The following is a 16,277-nucleotide window of genomic DNA, read 5'->3' as shown; positions in this document are numbered from 1 at the left end:
CTCCTCGTGAATTTCAGCAGTTTAAACACTGAAATAAAAAAAAAAATCAAAGCTGGATCGCTCCCATATAGCCAGTGAGAATGTGAAGTAGTGCAGCCTCTCTGGAAAACAGTTTGGTGGTTTCTTTAAAACCTAAATATGCAACTACCATTTAACCCAGCAATTGCACTCCCAGGCGTTTATCCCAGCGAAATGAAAACTTATGTTCACATAAAAAACCTGTATACAAATGTTGAAGCCAGAGTCAAAATTCTGTGTATGGTATAATTCCATTTATGTGACATTCTGGAAAAGGCAGAATTATAAGAACAGAAAACAGATCGGTGGTTGCCAGGGACTGGGGTGAGGGGAGCAGAAGGGAATTATGGGAGAGTTTTATGCGACTGATCATTACTGTTTCTGTCAAAATTCATAGAATATACACTAAAGAAAGTGATTTTTACTGTAAGTTATTCCTCAATAAACATGACTTTAAAAGAATAAAATCATCAGTTTTTACATTATTGTCCCCAGCATTTCAGTAAAAAGCATGAACTACATTGAACCCATAAAGTCTCACGGTCTTTTGAGCTCCTGGGACATGCTATTATTGATTTCAGTTTCAGTGCATTCAATTTTATTTTTAACATGCAGGAAAAACACTGTTTCTGTCCTGGCTGCACGTTTTCCCCACATTAAAGATGACTCATAGAACTTTTTATTTATCATTTTACATTGTGTAATTCCTTTTACTGCTTAGTTGGAAAAAACTACAAGCTTTTACCACATTTTATCACAAAACATTTTCCTGCTCATTGAGACAAAACACCATGTGCTCTTCTGTAAATAGTGCTGACCCAGGTTCGCATCCACCATGGCAGAATTCCACATTTAAACAAGCAAACAGCTTGGTGTCTCATCTGTTGTTGCTCCGTTTCTTTCCCTTCAGATCATGTGGAAAGGACAAGGAGCACAGTAAATATATATATATTGACAAATCCTAGGCAATGTGCTTGACAATGAAACAGCTTGGGTGGGTGGCTGCCTTTAGATAACGAATGTATTTTTTTTATAAAATAATAACTGAGCAGGATAGATACATTGACTCTGACCATCAGTGTAATAATCTATGTTCAGTCCTGCTAACCAGGTTTTCAACTGTGCTCACCACTCATATTAAAAGCTGACTACAGGTTTCCATGAAACAAGACAGACTGCATACATCCACCCCCTACCAATACCTCACTAAAATGAGAATTAAAAAAAATTGTTTTCAATGTATAAATCCATAAGAATATAAAGAATGAAGGAAGAAACAATAACAGCAAGAAGTGGCAGCAAAATTATGGATGCTAATAAACGCATTTAGCAGATAGAATAAAGCCAAAAGGTCAGTGACTGCAGGAGGAAAAGCCAAGAGGCAAGGCAATTAATTCTGGAAGAGGCTCGGGGAATTAGACAAGCCAAGTACCAGAAAGGGAGAAGATGAGACCCTTACTCCTTGGAGAGACACAATAAGCCATGTCCTTGAGTTCAAAGCACAAGCATGAAGGGCGAGGTTAAGACACACTACCAACAATGGGGATTAAGTAAAAGCTAGCATCCTGAATGATGAACCCCTGTAAACCCTTTACCTGCTTTGCTCCCAGAATGCTGGCAGCTAGACTGAACCCCACCCTGCCACCCCCAGTAGGATGACAGAGAATTTTTTTGTACGGAAACTGCCTGACCCAAGAGGAAAGCCCCACAGATATTTACACTTTTTCAGCCCTCTGACAAAATGAGCAGAGTGCCACGTAGCCATTCTAAGAGAAGGGACACCAATTCACAAACTCTGCCCAATATACACGATTTCCAACAAGTTTTGTGGTGCTTTACATTTAGTTATGAATAGTTAAAAGTCATTGAGCATTTGAGTAGAGACTCTAACCCAAAAGACAGAGATCAAAACAATCAAACAAAAATAGAATGTCATAAACAGAAAAACAAACACTAAAGGAGGTCTTACTGTAATATCCACAGAGAGGTAAGAAGATACTGTAGCCATGGAAAGAAAGAACAAAATGTTATAAAAATTACATTCAGAAACAAAAAAAATTGGAAATTGCAAATATGTTATTGTATTTAAAAAGATTAGAAATCGAAGCAATGCCCCCAAGAGTATAAGAAATAAAAACAAAGAGACAGAAAGCAGGGATTAAAGCTAAAAAACAAAACAAAACAAAACAAAACAAAACAAAAACCCCAAAAAACCCCACAAAAAAAACCCCTCAATCTAGTAGGTCCAATATTCAAATAACAGGAATTCCAGAAGAAAAAGAAAACGGAGAGAAGAAACGATAATTCTAACAATATAAGAAATGTCCTCAAAATTTAGAAATATGAGTCTCCAGAGTGAAAGAGACCACGGATTCTCCAATACAATTGATGAAAAAAAATCCACATCAAAGCACATCACTGACATTTCCAAATAGTCGGGATAAGAAGAAGATTCTAAAAGTTTCTAAAAAGATTCTAGAAAATGGAAGCAAGATGTATTACCGATAACAAAGCAGAAGAAAGAGAGATCAAGGAATCAATCCCATTTACAATTGCACCAAAAACCATAAGTACTGAGGAATAAACCTAACCAAAAGATCTGTACTCTGAAAACTATAAAACACTTATGAAAGAAATTGATGACACAAAGAAATCGAAAAACATTCCATACTCTTGGTTGGAAGTACAAATATTATTAAAATTTCTATACTACCCAAAGCAATCTACACATTCAATGCAATCCCTATCAAAATGACACCAGCATTTTTCACAGAGCTGGAACAAACAATTCTAAAATTGTTATGGAACCAGAAAAGACCACGAATAGGCAAAGTAATGTTGAAAAAGAAAAGCAAAGTAGGAGGCATCATAATCCCAGACTTCGAGCTATATTACAAAGCTATAATCATCAAGACAGTATGGTACTGGCACAAAAACAGACACATAGACCAATGGAACAGAATAGAGAACCCAGAGATGGACCCACAACTGTATGGTCAACTAATCTTCCACAAAGCAGGAAAGAATACCTGATGGAAAAAAGTTTCTTCAACAAATGGTGTTTGAAAACTGGACAGCGACATGCAGAAGAATGAAACTGGATCACTTTCTTACACCATACACAAAACGAAGTTCAAAATGGGTGAGATACCTAAATGTAAGACAGGAAACCATCAAAATCCTAGAGGAGAAAGCAGGCAGCAACCTCCTTGTGGCCACAGCAACCTCTTGCTAGACACATCTCTAGGGGCAAGGGAAACAAAAGCAAAAATGAACTATTGGTACTTCATCAGGATAAAAAGCTTCTTTTTTTTTTTCAAGAGAAAGAGAAAGCATGCATGCAAATTGGGGGGGGTGAGAGGGAGGAGCAGAGAGAGAGGGAGAGAGAGAACCCCAAGTAGGCTCCATGCCCAGCATGGAGCCCAATGTGGGGCTGGATTCCATGACCCCGAGATCATGACCTGAGCTGAAATCAAGAGATGGATGCCCAACCAACTGAGGCACCCCAAGATAAAAAGCTTTTGCACAGTGAAGGAAACAATCAACAAAACTAAAAGGCAACCAATAGAATGGGAGAAGATGTTTGCAAATGACATATCAGATAAAGGGTAGTATCCAAAGCCTATAAAAAACTTACCAAACTCAACACTCAAAAAACAAATAATTCAGTTAAGAAATGGGCAAAAGACATGAATAGACATTTCTCCAAAGACATCCAGATAGCCAACAGACACATGAAAAGATGCTCAGCATCACTCATCATCAGGGAAATACAAATCAAAACCACAACAAGATACCACATCACACCTGTCAGAATGGTTAAAATGAACAATTCAGGAAACAACAGATGTTGGTGAGGATGCAGAGAAAAGAGAACCCTCTCACACTGTTGGTGGGAAGGAAAAGTGGTGCAGCTACTCTAGAAAACAGTATGGAGTTTCCTCAAAAAGTTAAAAATAGAACTATCCTACAACCCAGCAATTGCACTAACAGGTATTTATACAAAGGATACAAAAATGCTGATTAAAAGGGGAAAATGAGGGGTGCCTGGGTGCTCAGTCAGTTAAGCATATGCCTTTGGCTCAGGTCATGATCCCAGGGTCTTGGGATTGAGCCCTGCATTGGGCTGCCTGCTCAGCAGGGATCCTGCTTCTCCCTCTTCCACTCCCCAGTGCTTGTTACCTCTTTTTCTCTCTGTCAAATAAATAAATAAAATCTTTAAAAAAATAAGATAAGAGGGGCAAATGCACACCAATGTTTATAGCAACAATAATAGCCAAATTATGGAAAGAGCCCAACTGCCCATCAGCTGATGAATGGATAAAGAGGATGTGGTATATATATGGTATACACACACACACACACACACACACACACACACACACACAATGGAGTATTACCCAGCCATAAAAAAGAATGAAATTTTGCCATTTGCAACAATGTGGATGAAACTAGAGGGTATTATGCTGAGCAAAATAAGTCATTCAGAGAAAAACAAATATGATTTCACTCACATGTGGAATTTAAGAAAAAAACAGATGAACATAGGGGAAGGGAAGGAAAAATAAAATAAGTTAAAAATAGAGAGGGAGGCAAACCATAAGAAACTCTTAAATATAGAGGACAGACTAAGGCTTGCTTGAGGGGAGCTAGGTGGGGGATGGGCTAAATGGGTGATGAGCATCAGGAGTGCACTTGCTGAGATGAGCACTGGGTGTTATATGTAAGTGACGAAGCACTAAACTGTACTCCTGAAACCAATACTACACTATATGTTAACTAACTTGAATTTAAATTTAAAAAAAGGAAGGGAGGTGTATTAGTTCCCTTTTGCTAGTTATCATACCACCCAAACTTGTGACTTAAAACAATTTGTGGGTTGGTTGGGTAATTCGTCTGGTCTGAACTGGGTGCATGGCTTAAGACTGCCTTGCTCACATGTCTGGAACTTCCTGGAATGGGGGGACTGCTCTCCCCACAATCTCTTGTCTTCTAGGAAACTAGTCTGGATTTGTTCACAAGGGTGATGAGAGGGTTCTCAGGAGCAAGAGAGGGCCCAATGCACTTTTCAAACATTTACTTGCTTCATATTTGCTATTCTGCTTTCGATTAAAGTAGGTCATATGCCTGGGCCCATAGTCAAAGTGGAAGGAGGTTATCCAATGTTATAAAGTGAGATACGATTCTTTGGAGGTCATTATGACAACTGTGTAAGGTACACACAAGGTATATCTTGACAGAAGCAAGGATTAGAAATCAAATGGTATCAGACTTATCAACAGCATTTCTGAAAACCAGAAGTCAAATGAAGGAAAATGATTTCCAACCTTAAAAACTCTGAGAGACAATTTCTACCGTAGAATTCTCTACCTGGCCAAATGATCAAGCACTAGTAAGGACAGAAGAATCAGAAGAATATGTAAGGTCTCAAATATTTCACCTCCAATTCTCCTGAATAGTGTGCTTCAAAAAACAAAAAAGTGAGGGAAGAAAGAGAAAAGACAAAATAAGGGATCCAGATATAGAAAATAAGATGTTTAACTCCTCCATAGAACGGTAAGGAGAATTCCCAGGATGACAGCTCTATTGAGTCCTGGAGACCGACTGGTCCATATTAGAACAGGAGCTCAGCTCTAGGAAGATAGCTCCATGCAATAAATAAATAAATAAATAAATAAATAAATAAATAAATAAGCAAGCAAATAATGGATTGTTCCAAATTCTTAGGTCATATTGCAAGGAATTTCTAAGCTCTGGAGTAGAAGTTTAAGGAGGAGTTAGTGGTAGGTACATGAAAAGTAAGCAAGCCAGAGGGAGAAAAAGGAAACAACTCCAAGAAAAACAAAAACTTGTACAGAAAAGAAATACAAATGCATTGTAGGCTAGCTCTTAACGATGTTTACATTGTGATAATAATAAAAAACAATAATATATCCAAAGTGTTTTGTAATTATTTGGGGAAGATAGAGAAGAAAATGTGCACGTGTATATATATATGCGGTAAGGAGAGAATATGGTATAAGGAGATTAAATCCTCACCTTCCATAATAGGGACTGAGTAATTAATGTCTGATATTGGAAAATAAATCAATATACATCCACATCTCCGTGCTTTTAGAAATATGGAGCCCAAGAAAGGAAGACACAGCTGGAGAAGTTGTTTAGGGGAGGAGGCATCAGAAACGGGTTGTGGGGAGCTGCTTTGTTATGTACCAGTGAATACTTGACATTGTAAACTGTGAGTTGTGTTTATTTTTTATTTATTTATTTATTTATTTTTAAACATTTTTTTTAAAGTTTTTATTTATTTATTTGACAGAGACAGCCAGCGAGAGAGGGAACACAAGCAGGGGAAGTGGGAGAGGAAGAAGCAGGCTCCCAGCAGAGGAGCCCGATGTGGGACTCAATCCCGGGATCGCCGGGATCACGCCCTGAGCTGAAGGCAGACGCTTTAATGACTGCGCCACCCAGGCACCCCTGTGTTTATTTTTTAAAAACAATCCCTCCCTTTCCCACAGAAAAGCCAGGGCAAAATCATGTGAGTGAACCAACTTCATGGAGAAAAGTGCAGGAGGGCTCAGTATTGTTGGGAATGATGGCCCTGGAGAAATGAAGATCAGAAGAATCCGAAGGATATGGAAGGTCTCAAACATTTCACCTCCAAGTCTTCTGACCCTTTCCTTTTGCAATCGTTGGTTGGTGAGGCCAAAGGAACTCACTCTTCCAAAGACATTTTGAACAATTCACTCCTTGGTCACCAAATACATTCAACTAAATATATCTTCCATGTTTTTCAAGATTGATGTGTAAAATGTCCTTCTTAATGAATGCATCCTGAGGGGATGAAATGCCTTTAAAAGCAGTATGGCCGTCCTTTTGGAGAATTAAAAAACTCGTGAACTTCCTCATCACGTGCAGACAGTGTGACCAAATTCTCTGGACTACATGATGATGTCCCTGCACACACACGTGCATGCCCACACACATGCCCACATGCATGTGCCAGCAGCTGGCCCAGAGAGAACTTGCCAAGTTTCTGTTTGCCCTCACACAGTCAGAGGTAAAAGAAGACAATACCCAGCAAAAACAGCAAAACTAGTAAATCTGACTTCATCAACCCATCTCATTTTTGTTTTTTCCCCAGACCCTTAAGCTCTCTTCCTACAAAAGCAAGAGCACAACGAGTAATCTTAAGGTTAATATTTACTTCCTGACAGCTGTATTTTAAACCTTTTGTAATAATGCAGGTGATTTTAGTGAGGCTATGCCTTTTTATAAAGTGAGCCTCACAGGGGCACCTGGGTGGCTCGGTCGGTTGAGTGTCTGACTCTTGGTTTTGGCTCAGGTCGTGATCTCAAGGTTGTGTGATGGAGCCTCGAGTTGGGCTTTGCACTCATCGGGAAGTCTGCTTGAGAGTGTCTCTCTCTCTCTCTTCCCCTCTGTGTGCACTTTCTCTGAAATAAATAAATAAATCTTTAAAAAGAAATAAGTAAGCCTCACAGCCATTACCTTCTTTCCTCTGGTGTGGTAACCGCAGCATGCCTACATTTGCTTAAATATATTAGCTGCACAAATGCCATTGCCCCAGACACACCTGGAACTAATGCTTCCCAATCAAAGTACAGTGTGCACACACACCATCTGTGGATTTTGCTAACATGCAGGCTCTGCTTCAGCAGGTCTGGGAGGGACCCAAGATTCACACCAGCGCCCGGGAGATGTGATGCCTGGCCCATGGACTATATTTTGCAGCAAAATGTTAAACTATCTGTGTAATGAGATTTTGCAATTTGCCAAGTATTGGGCTGGTAAAAACCCAAGCCTTCCAATGTCCTAGCCAGTCCACATATATTCACTTTTGATTGGCTAAAGCGTCTTTGTCAGTTTATTGTTCTTTGCAGGTTTTCGTCCTTTCTGTTCAGAGTAGATGCATGTCTGTTGACTGCAAAGGTGAAAGCAAGTGAGGAAGAGAAAATGAACTGGAAGTACAATCTGATAAAGTGAGTCCATTTTCTCATGATTTGTAGAATGGGCAAGAGATGGGAATGATGGTCATCAGAGATAAAGAGCTTCACATGCTAAAGCATATGCTATTAGGTGTAATCCTAATTTAGATATAAATATCTAAATAAACAAGTGAAAATAATAAATAAAACAAAGAGTGGAAAAGCTGTCAAAATAATCACTGACCAGAGTTACACTTCTACTGAGGTAATAATTCCTTTCTGGGAAGGGCTGCTGTGGACTCCGTGGGGGCAGAGATGTTTTCCTCTCGGCATCTCACTCAGACTGGGAAGTGGACAGACTTTGTCTTTGCAACCTCCCTTCCTCGCCTTCGCCCTTCTTGGCAAAAATCCCCACTGGCTATGGGCCCTGTTGATACTCTCAGTCAGTAGGGAATACTGAGAAAATATTCCCAATTCTCACACACGCGCACACACACGTGCACACACACACGCCGCCATCACCATCGCCACTCTCATCAGCACCAACAGAGTTAAAGGATGGCATTTGCTTTATTTTTTTCCCTTAAATGCTAGGTATCTCACCCCAATATATTTTGCTTAAGCTTTTGAGACCTGCTTACTGCCCTTCTTCTATTCCACCAGAAACTTACCAGCAGGTAATAACCAAAGGGGGTAAGTACAAAAAACAGTAGTGGAAATATTTCGAAGATGTCGATCACATCATGATAATAGCAACTAATATTTAATATGCACGCAGGGTGCCAGGCACTGTTCTGACATGGCACGGATGAATTCTTGCTGGTAGGTGGCACTTGGAGGAGCCAAGATGCTGTGATGACCTCAGCCAGTAAGAAGTATGTGTTTGATAGCATGCACGTGTGTTTTCTAATGGAGGTAAGCGGTGGATGCTTTTTAAATTTTATATACACATACACTCATATTTTTTAGCTTTTCAAACTCTTCCTCATTAATATGCTAGAACTGCACTATCCAACATGGTAGCCACTAGCCACGTGTGGCTTTTGAGCATTCGAAATTGGCTGGTGTGAAACGAGCTGTGGAATGACTGTCAAACATACGCAAGATTTTGAAGGCAGTGTAAAAAGAAAATGCATCTTTAATATTTAAATTAATTGTCGAAGTATGATCTTTGGGATATCATGAGTTAAATAAAATATATTACTACCTTCTTATTAAAATAAATTATTAGGAGCCTGGTAATATATTACTATTAATTTTACCTATTTCTTTTTCCTTTTTTTTTTTTTTAAGATTTTATTGATTTGACAGAGAGAGAGAGAGAGCACAAGTAGGCAAAGTGGCAGACAGAGGGAGAGGGAGAAGCAGGCTCCCCCCTGAGCAGAGAGCCCAATGCAGGGCTCGATCCCAGGACCCTGAGATCATGACCTGACCCGAAGGCAGATACTTAACCGACTGAGCCCCGTGCTCTCTTTTTCCTTTTTTTAAATGTGGCTACTAGAAAATTTACAATTACCTGTGTGGCTTGCTTCGTATTTCTGTAGATGACACCATACTAGAAGTACCTATTTCATGGTCTACTGACAACCGAATAAGATCGAGAGCCTCCACTCGATTAGGAGTTCGTGGCCATAGACAAGGGCTTACCTCTCCCAGGTGTATCTTCAGACCTGCATCTTGATCTAAACTGGTGTTTCTCAGGCCTGACTTCACGGTACAGTCACCTTGAAAGTTCTAGTAAGAACGGCTGCCTGGGCCCCACTTGCAGAGATTCTGCTGGTCTGGGTAGCCAAGGCATTAAGAGTTTTAAAGGCCCTCAGGTGTTTTGAAAAAAGCAGCTGAAGCTGAGAACCTGATTCCAATAGGACCAGTGGACCCCAAGTCCTGGTGCCAGACAGGGTGGGTGGATGACATTTGCAGCGGGGCCTGGGTCACACTCTGAGGCTCTGGCAAGAAGAGGGAAAAGGACGTGCCCAGCCAGAGCCCCTGGTTGGCAAAGAGTCTTGGGATGGCCCTCACTGTAGTCTACTGGAGGAGAGAAACCCACCCTCTGGAACCATGGGGGAGAAATGGGAGGAAAGGGGAGGAACAGAGCTAAATGGGGGCAATTGTCTTCACTCCTGGGAGGTGACACTTCCTGCGGGAGACCGAGGGCTGCTCACAGAGGGGCAGCTGCTCCTCATCTCCACCGCATACTCCAGAGGAAAACCGCAGCCCTGCGCAGAGGTCAGTCACAGCCTGGACCACCCTGGTTTGTGGGCTCTGGGCCCCCTTCCCCTCCAGACTGGCAGTGAGAGACAGGAGGGCCGTATTTGGTCAAGGAAAATACCGATTAATTTCTGTAATGCAATTATAAATGTCTGTTGTGTGGAGTGTCTCAGAATTCAGGCATCTTCCATGGTGGGAGAGTATCTTCCAATCGAGATGAGAAGCTGCCCCCAATCCCCAACTGCCTGGGTTCAATAAAAAATGGAGATTTTCCCGCTGGGTTGGGGGTTTGAGGGCAGACTGTGGGTACCACTCTATTAAACCTCCACCAGATCTTTCTGAGTACTTTTAAAACTTCCCGTGACTATTCTTCTGGCAAAGTCGGTGTTCACGTGGGAAAAGCTGGTGCCATCTGCCACCCATCCTTTGATATTGGAGAAAAATAGAACTTTCTCAAATAAAAACCTGTTCTCTGACACAAATACCAGATAGTCTCCTCCTCCTTTTGTTCTTACCGTCTGCTCATTAATCTGCAACGTTATATACATTTTTCACATTTCCAATTTGGTTTGGGTGAACTAAATAACCAACAACACGTTTGGGTTCAAATTCACCATCATTAACATGGTCTGGAAAATGATGATTTTTAGGATTTTACTATCAGATACAGCCAGGTGATTAAGAAACGTGTGCCCCATGTATTATGCCATTTCTCTCTGACTTTTGGGGAGTAACCAGGCAGTGCTGTTAATAACTAGCATGCTTTCATTTCTAGTCTCTTCCAGATGAAGGTAGGAGCTGCCCAATGGAAGCGAAGTCACATTTATGAATGAACACATTCATGGTTGGGTTTCCTGCCTTTTGTTTTCCAATAGACCTAAAGTTGTAACTTCCACATAATACTGAACTACTTTATTAAGTTTCTATTTCTATTCTGCGTCCCTGAGGGGGGAATCTTTGACAGTGCCCACAATATAAAAAAATTTAAAAATTAAAAAAAAATCTTTCCTTCTGGCTAGCGTTCAACTTTTATCACATAATTTTAGATTTGGAAATACATTCTCTTCTCCCTCCACCCATCATGTGTATTTTTACTCTCCTCTTATTTCTTCCAAACTTCACCAAAATCTGTTTCCTGGCAATTTGAGAAGTGAGAAATGTCTGTGTGGGGGAAAAAAATCAAGACACATGTTATGTTGTAATTTTAGCAGGGAAGCATTGCCCAATGACAAAACCAGGGGCTGTCTTGTGATGTTTTCTTCTGCTCACACGAATCTGTCCTAATTTGATCTCTCTCTCATCTCCCTGAAGGCTGCCTCCCATTCAGACGTTGGGGTTTGCTTTAAATTGCTGTGCACTGATTTCTAAGGACGAGGACAAAAATGACCTGAATTTGGAGGGTGGGGAGGACAGCAATGTGGATTCAACTGTCCCCATTTTTAATTCATTGTAAATATAAAAAGCAGGCAGTTCATTCAGCTGTTGCTCTGATCTTTAAGTATCCATCCTACTGAGGGGTTAGAAAAGTTCGTTCAGTCAACAAGGACTTATCAAGCACTGGCTATCTGCCAGGATAGTTCCAAGCATAGGAAAATGGCGGCAAAAAGGAGCGCCTGCCCTGTTGAACTTTGAAAGAGCACTCAATTCTTGGACAGGACACTTCAGAGATCACATAAGAATGGTGGGGGGTGGTCTGTGGGGCCCTTCTGATTAACAGCGATTTTTCTCTAGGTCCAACTAAGCCACGAACTGTCATAGATAACACCGGAAATCCTTTCAGATTGGAACACTATTCTTTTCCTTATCCTCCTGGATTTTTGGGCTCCTGCAAAAATGCAAACTTTTCCACTTCCTCTTATCGAACCACAAACCCTGGTGTGCATTTCAGATTTGCATAACACTGGGTGGTGCGTAATTATCCTCTGCTTCTTGAAGGAGAAAAAAGGACAACTCAGTATTTCAAAAATCTTCACACATGCTTATCATACAGTATTACAATGTATTATGTGCAAAATTCCATTTAAAAAATCATTTACAAAAGGAAGTACAACACAGTATGTGCTGAGGGTTCTAGATGTACAGCAAAAGCTAAAACAAAGGTACAAAGTACAAAGCCCACCAAATTAGATGACAATGCATCTTTACACAGTACAATAACATGTTCTTGTGACTCCCTGTGTCACGTTGAAACAGGACCCTCATACTCTGTGCACCCCCAAACAGGTCTCATAAAACATGAAGTTAACTTCATCATACATTCTTATAACACAGATTGGCTTTTGGGTGGCATCGCGAACTCTTTTCCAAACAGCATCTTACTTCACTCAATGGAAGTCACATTATACACACGTGGTTTCTGCCCCCAAATAATCTGATGCTGTTAGTTTTGATTTATGTGGAAAAGGTGGGGCAAGTGTTATCCTTATTTTTCTCCCCCTCCTCCTGGGGTTTTCAAAATTGTTTCCAAAAGCAAATAACGTTGGATAGATTTTGCCAAATCTCAATGCATATTTACAGTATTTTCAGCGTAAGTGGATCCTTCCATTTCCTTTTACCACTTCCTTCAAGGAGTCTGAACCAGCAGACTACATCCTTAGTCCCCTGTTAGAGTCTGTTTTTCTCTCTCAGCCTCTCTCTACATTCATTTCTCTCCTGATCCTCAGCATCACTTGGTTAAAACACGAAAGAGCACAATACCACTGAGCGCGAACAAGGTAACAGTACATCAGATTTCCAAAGGCATTCTGTGGCCAGTGTCAGTAACACATTGCTTTAAGAAATCCAGCAGTCTTTCCCCACAAAACATCCAGTTACAGAAGAGAGACATTTTAAAAATGCAATACTCTCAAATCCAGCAAGAGATTTCTTTTTGAATATTAAATGTTAAAATCACATGCATAATTATAGAATATTTTAAAGTTACAAAAATATTTTAAAAACCAATCCTGACAGTTTACCTGCAACTGCTATAAAAATTTCTATGAAATATATAAAAACACAAAGGCTCTTTGTAAAAAAAAAAAAAAAGAGAGAGAGAACAGAAAGAAAAGAAGGAAGAAGGAAGGAAAGAAGGATAGAGCCATCCACAGAACTGAGACATACCTGATGCACTGCATCGGACAGGCTTGGCAAACACCTGCTGTTGAACTGAAGAGAAGAGCTCGCACCCTAAATGTTTATTCAGGACATACACGTACATGTGAGCCGACCTAGAACCTGGCCGGGGCGTTGGTAGCAAACAATCTCGGGACAACTAAACTATCGAATGCAATTCTTCCATCTTTGAAGGAGCATCCTATCATTTCATGAACCTCAGCTACCTTGCATGGGCAACATGGATAAGGATGCCCTTGGCCAAGTCAGCCCATGGACGGCTTAGTCACTGAACCGAGGGGTCCCCGAGGAGGTGACTGACTGCTTTTCAAGCACAAGCACGTGGAAGCCAGAAGGCAAGGTTCCTAACCCCCCTTTGGATGTGCCACGGGGGAGTCTCGTCTCTTCTATGAGGTGGTGAGATCTTCTTCCCCATTCTGGAAAATGACACCATAAGGATCGTTCTTGATGCGCTTGTAGACAAAGTGGAAGATGTGGGGTTGTGGCCGGCTGTGCAGCTCAGCCTTGATTTTCTGAGGGTAAGTGTCCTCTGCCAGCTGCTGCCACGTTTCGTCAACAAAGAGAAAGAGGCTGTACTCCTCAGGGTCCCCCACCTTGAACTTCTCAGCACAGAGCTGGCACACGTCCTCGGTGGTAACGTAAGGTCTCACGAGGAGGGTCTTTCCCGTGCAGCCACTGTTGACCTCCTGGAACGCAACTCGGAGGTAATTCTGCAGGTGGAAAAAAAAAAAGAGATGTGGGAGACCAATCAGAAGAGAAAACAAGACAGACCAATAAGCCAGCACGATAATGCAAGGGCGAGGTCTAACTCATGAGCCAGGCCAGGCTCTGGCCTGGCAGGACCGACCTGTCAGGACGCGAGGCCTCGGGTGAGAGGAAAGTGGCTGCTCTGAATTTGGACAATGGAGGGGACAACTATACGGACTGAGTGGCTGTATCCTGATGTGCTGCAAATAAATACAAGCAGCAGGAAGGCCAGCAGGCCTGCTCTGATCTTAGCGTCCCTCAGAAAGCCTGACTAAGAAAGCTCCGGCTAAGGGTGGGAACCGGTTCCAATGCTGGATTTATCCCCAGCTTGAGAAGAAAACCAACCAGCAGAAGAGCCCACACCAGAAGTCACATTTAAAACATGAGGACACAAGAGCACGTACTGGGCTCACTTTGGACACTTTTAATGACGCCTAAACAAAGGCAAGAATGTTACACGGGACCACAAGACACTGCGGATGTTTGACCATTTTTTACCTCCTCGAGTGGCAATTTCATGTGGTTCAACCTCATCCGAGGCTCCGGGGGGATGACGCTGATTCAGGGCAGGGTGTTGTTGAAGCGAAATGATTGGGAATTCTTGGGCTGGGCTCTGCAAACAGCACCAGGCACCTGCTATCAAGACATACCGTAAACCTGCTCCTCGCACGCGCAAAGCCCTGGTGAGCTATAAAGAACCCTACGCTCAAACCAGGCTCTCTGGGACGGTTCTCATTTTCCACTTCGTCAGGAATGAGGTGACCAGATAAAACTGCAAACGCCCAGACAGAAAACAAATACGTTTCCCTTTTCTAAATCTGGTGCCCCAGCTCAGGAGTGAAGGGAAATGGCGCTCTCGGCCCAGATTCCCACGTGGTTACCTTGAGGGTTTACTACTGGGTGGATGGGAGGAAAAGCGTTGGGAAAAGACAGTGAACTCTGCATGTGTAAGAGAGCTCTGACGATCTTGAATGTGAACACCCTAGAGAACACACATGATCCATGTTACCAACCCCCTCCTCTCCCATCCCACTGCCCCCAACACTTAGCTCACACGCTGGGTAGCATTAACCCACTGACTCCTGAAGAGAACTTTGTAAGGAAGTCTACACCATCCCCATTTGACCAGAGAAGAAACTGAAGTACAGAAGAACTAAGTAACTTGCCTCAGGCCACACAGCTTGTGAGCGGGAAAGCCAGTGTTCTAGTCTTCACCACTGTGGTGTGCCATCTCTCCAATGTGAGGAGACCACTGTGCATGTCCATGACCCTGATCTAGGAGTTCCAAGTGGAGCTTCGCCTCTGCCTTTCCACTTTTACAACCAAGCTGAGCACTGACAATTCCTCTCTCGGGTTATATTCTTTTTTTTTTTTTTAAGATTTTATTTAATATTTATTTGTCAGAGAGAGACAGCGAGAGAGACAGCACAAGCAGGAGGAGGGGCAGGCAGAGGGAGAAGCAGGCTCCCTGCCAAGCAAGGAGCCTGACGCGGGACTTGATCCCAGGATCCTGGGATCATGACTCTGAGCGATGCTTTTTTTTTGTTTTTTAATATTTTATTTATTTATTTGACAGAGATAGAGACAGCCAGCGAGAGAGGGAACACAAGCAGGGGGAGTGGGAGAGGAAGAAGCAGGCTCATAGCGGAGGAGCCTGATGTGGGGCTCGATCCCATAACGCCAGGATCATGCCCTGAGCCGAAGGCAGGCGCTTAACCGCTGTGCCACCCAGGCGCCCCTCTGAGCAGATGCTTAACCGACTGAGCCACCCAGGCGTCCGTCTCGGTTATATTCTAAGCAGGTGTGTATATCCCAAGGGAGAGAGGCCAGTGGGGAGGAGCTCTGCGGAATCTGGGGGGCTCCAGGTTAGAAGCTACAGATGGAGTGAGGGGCTGGTGGCAGGCAGGGAGATGGAAACATGAGCTTTTCTCATTTCCTTTGTGCTTCTCCTCAGAGGCTGTAGGACCTCAGGAATCCTCTTGACACCCAGCCAATATCACAGTATCCCAAGAGACTGCACATGCTAAATCATTTAACACATGGACAGTTCTTCAACAATCCGTTCAAGAGGGTTGGGGAAGGGAGTACAGTAGGCATTCTTTTTAGATTTATGCACTTGGGAATGTATTTCTGAGACTGGTGCTCTCTTGGAGAAAGACTTGCTGATCTTGCCTTTCCACAATGGGCTGACTTTGAACCTCCGAGTATTTTCAGAGCATCAAGAAGAGAAAAAGGCAAGGAAGG

General features: G+C 42.2%; 1 protein-coding gene across 10 annotated transcripts in view; it reads right to left on the bottom strand.

Annotated features, from left to right (window-relative positions):
* Nucleotides 1–12,157: 12,157 nt before the first annotated feature.
* Nucleotides 12,158–16,277, bottom strand: part of RIN2 (Ras and Rab interactor 2) — a 239,755-nt gene continuing 235,635 nt past the window's right edge. For all 10 annotated transcript variants that reach the window (XM_045809820.2, XM_045809811.2, XM_045809827.2 and 7 more), the window contains one exon: nt 12,158–13,996. In XM_045809820.2, the coding sequence (XP_045665776.2) occupies nt 13,673–13,996 (324 nt within the window). In that variant the 3' untranslated portion in view covers nt 12,158–13,672. The remainder of the gene's footprint in view (nt 13,997–16,277) is intronic.

Source organism: Ursus americanus, chromosome 22 (assembly GCF_024610735.1).
Source record: "Ursus americanus isolate L20-20 chromosome 22, mUrsAme1.1.p, whole genome shotgun sequence".
Lineage (NCBI taxonomy): Eukaryota > Metazoa > Chordata > Mammalia > Carnivora > Ursidae > Ursus > Ursus americanus.
This window is presented reverse-complemented; position numbering and strand designations above follow the sequence as displayed.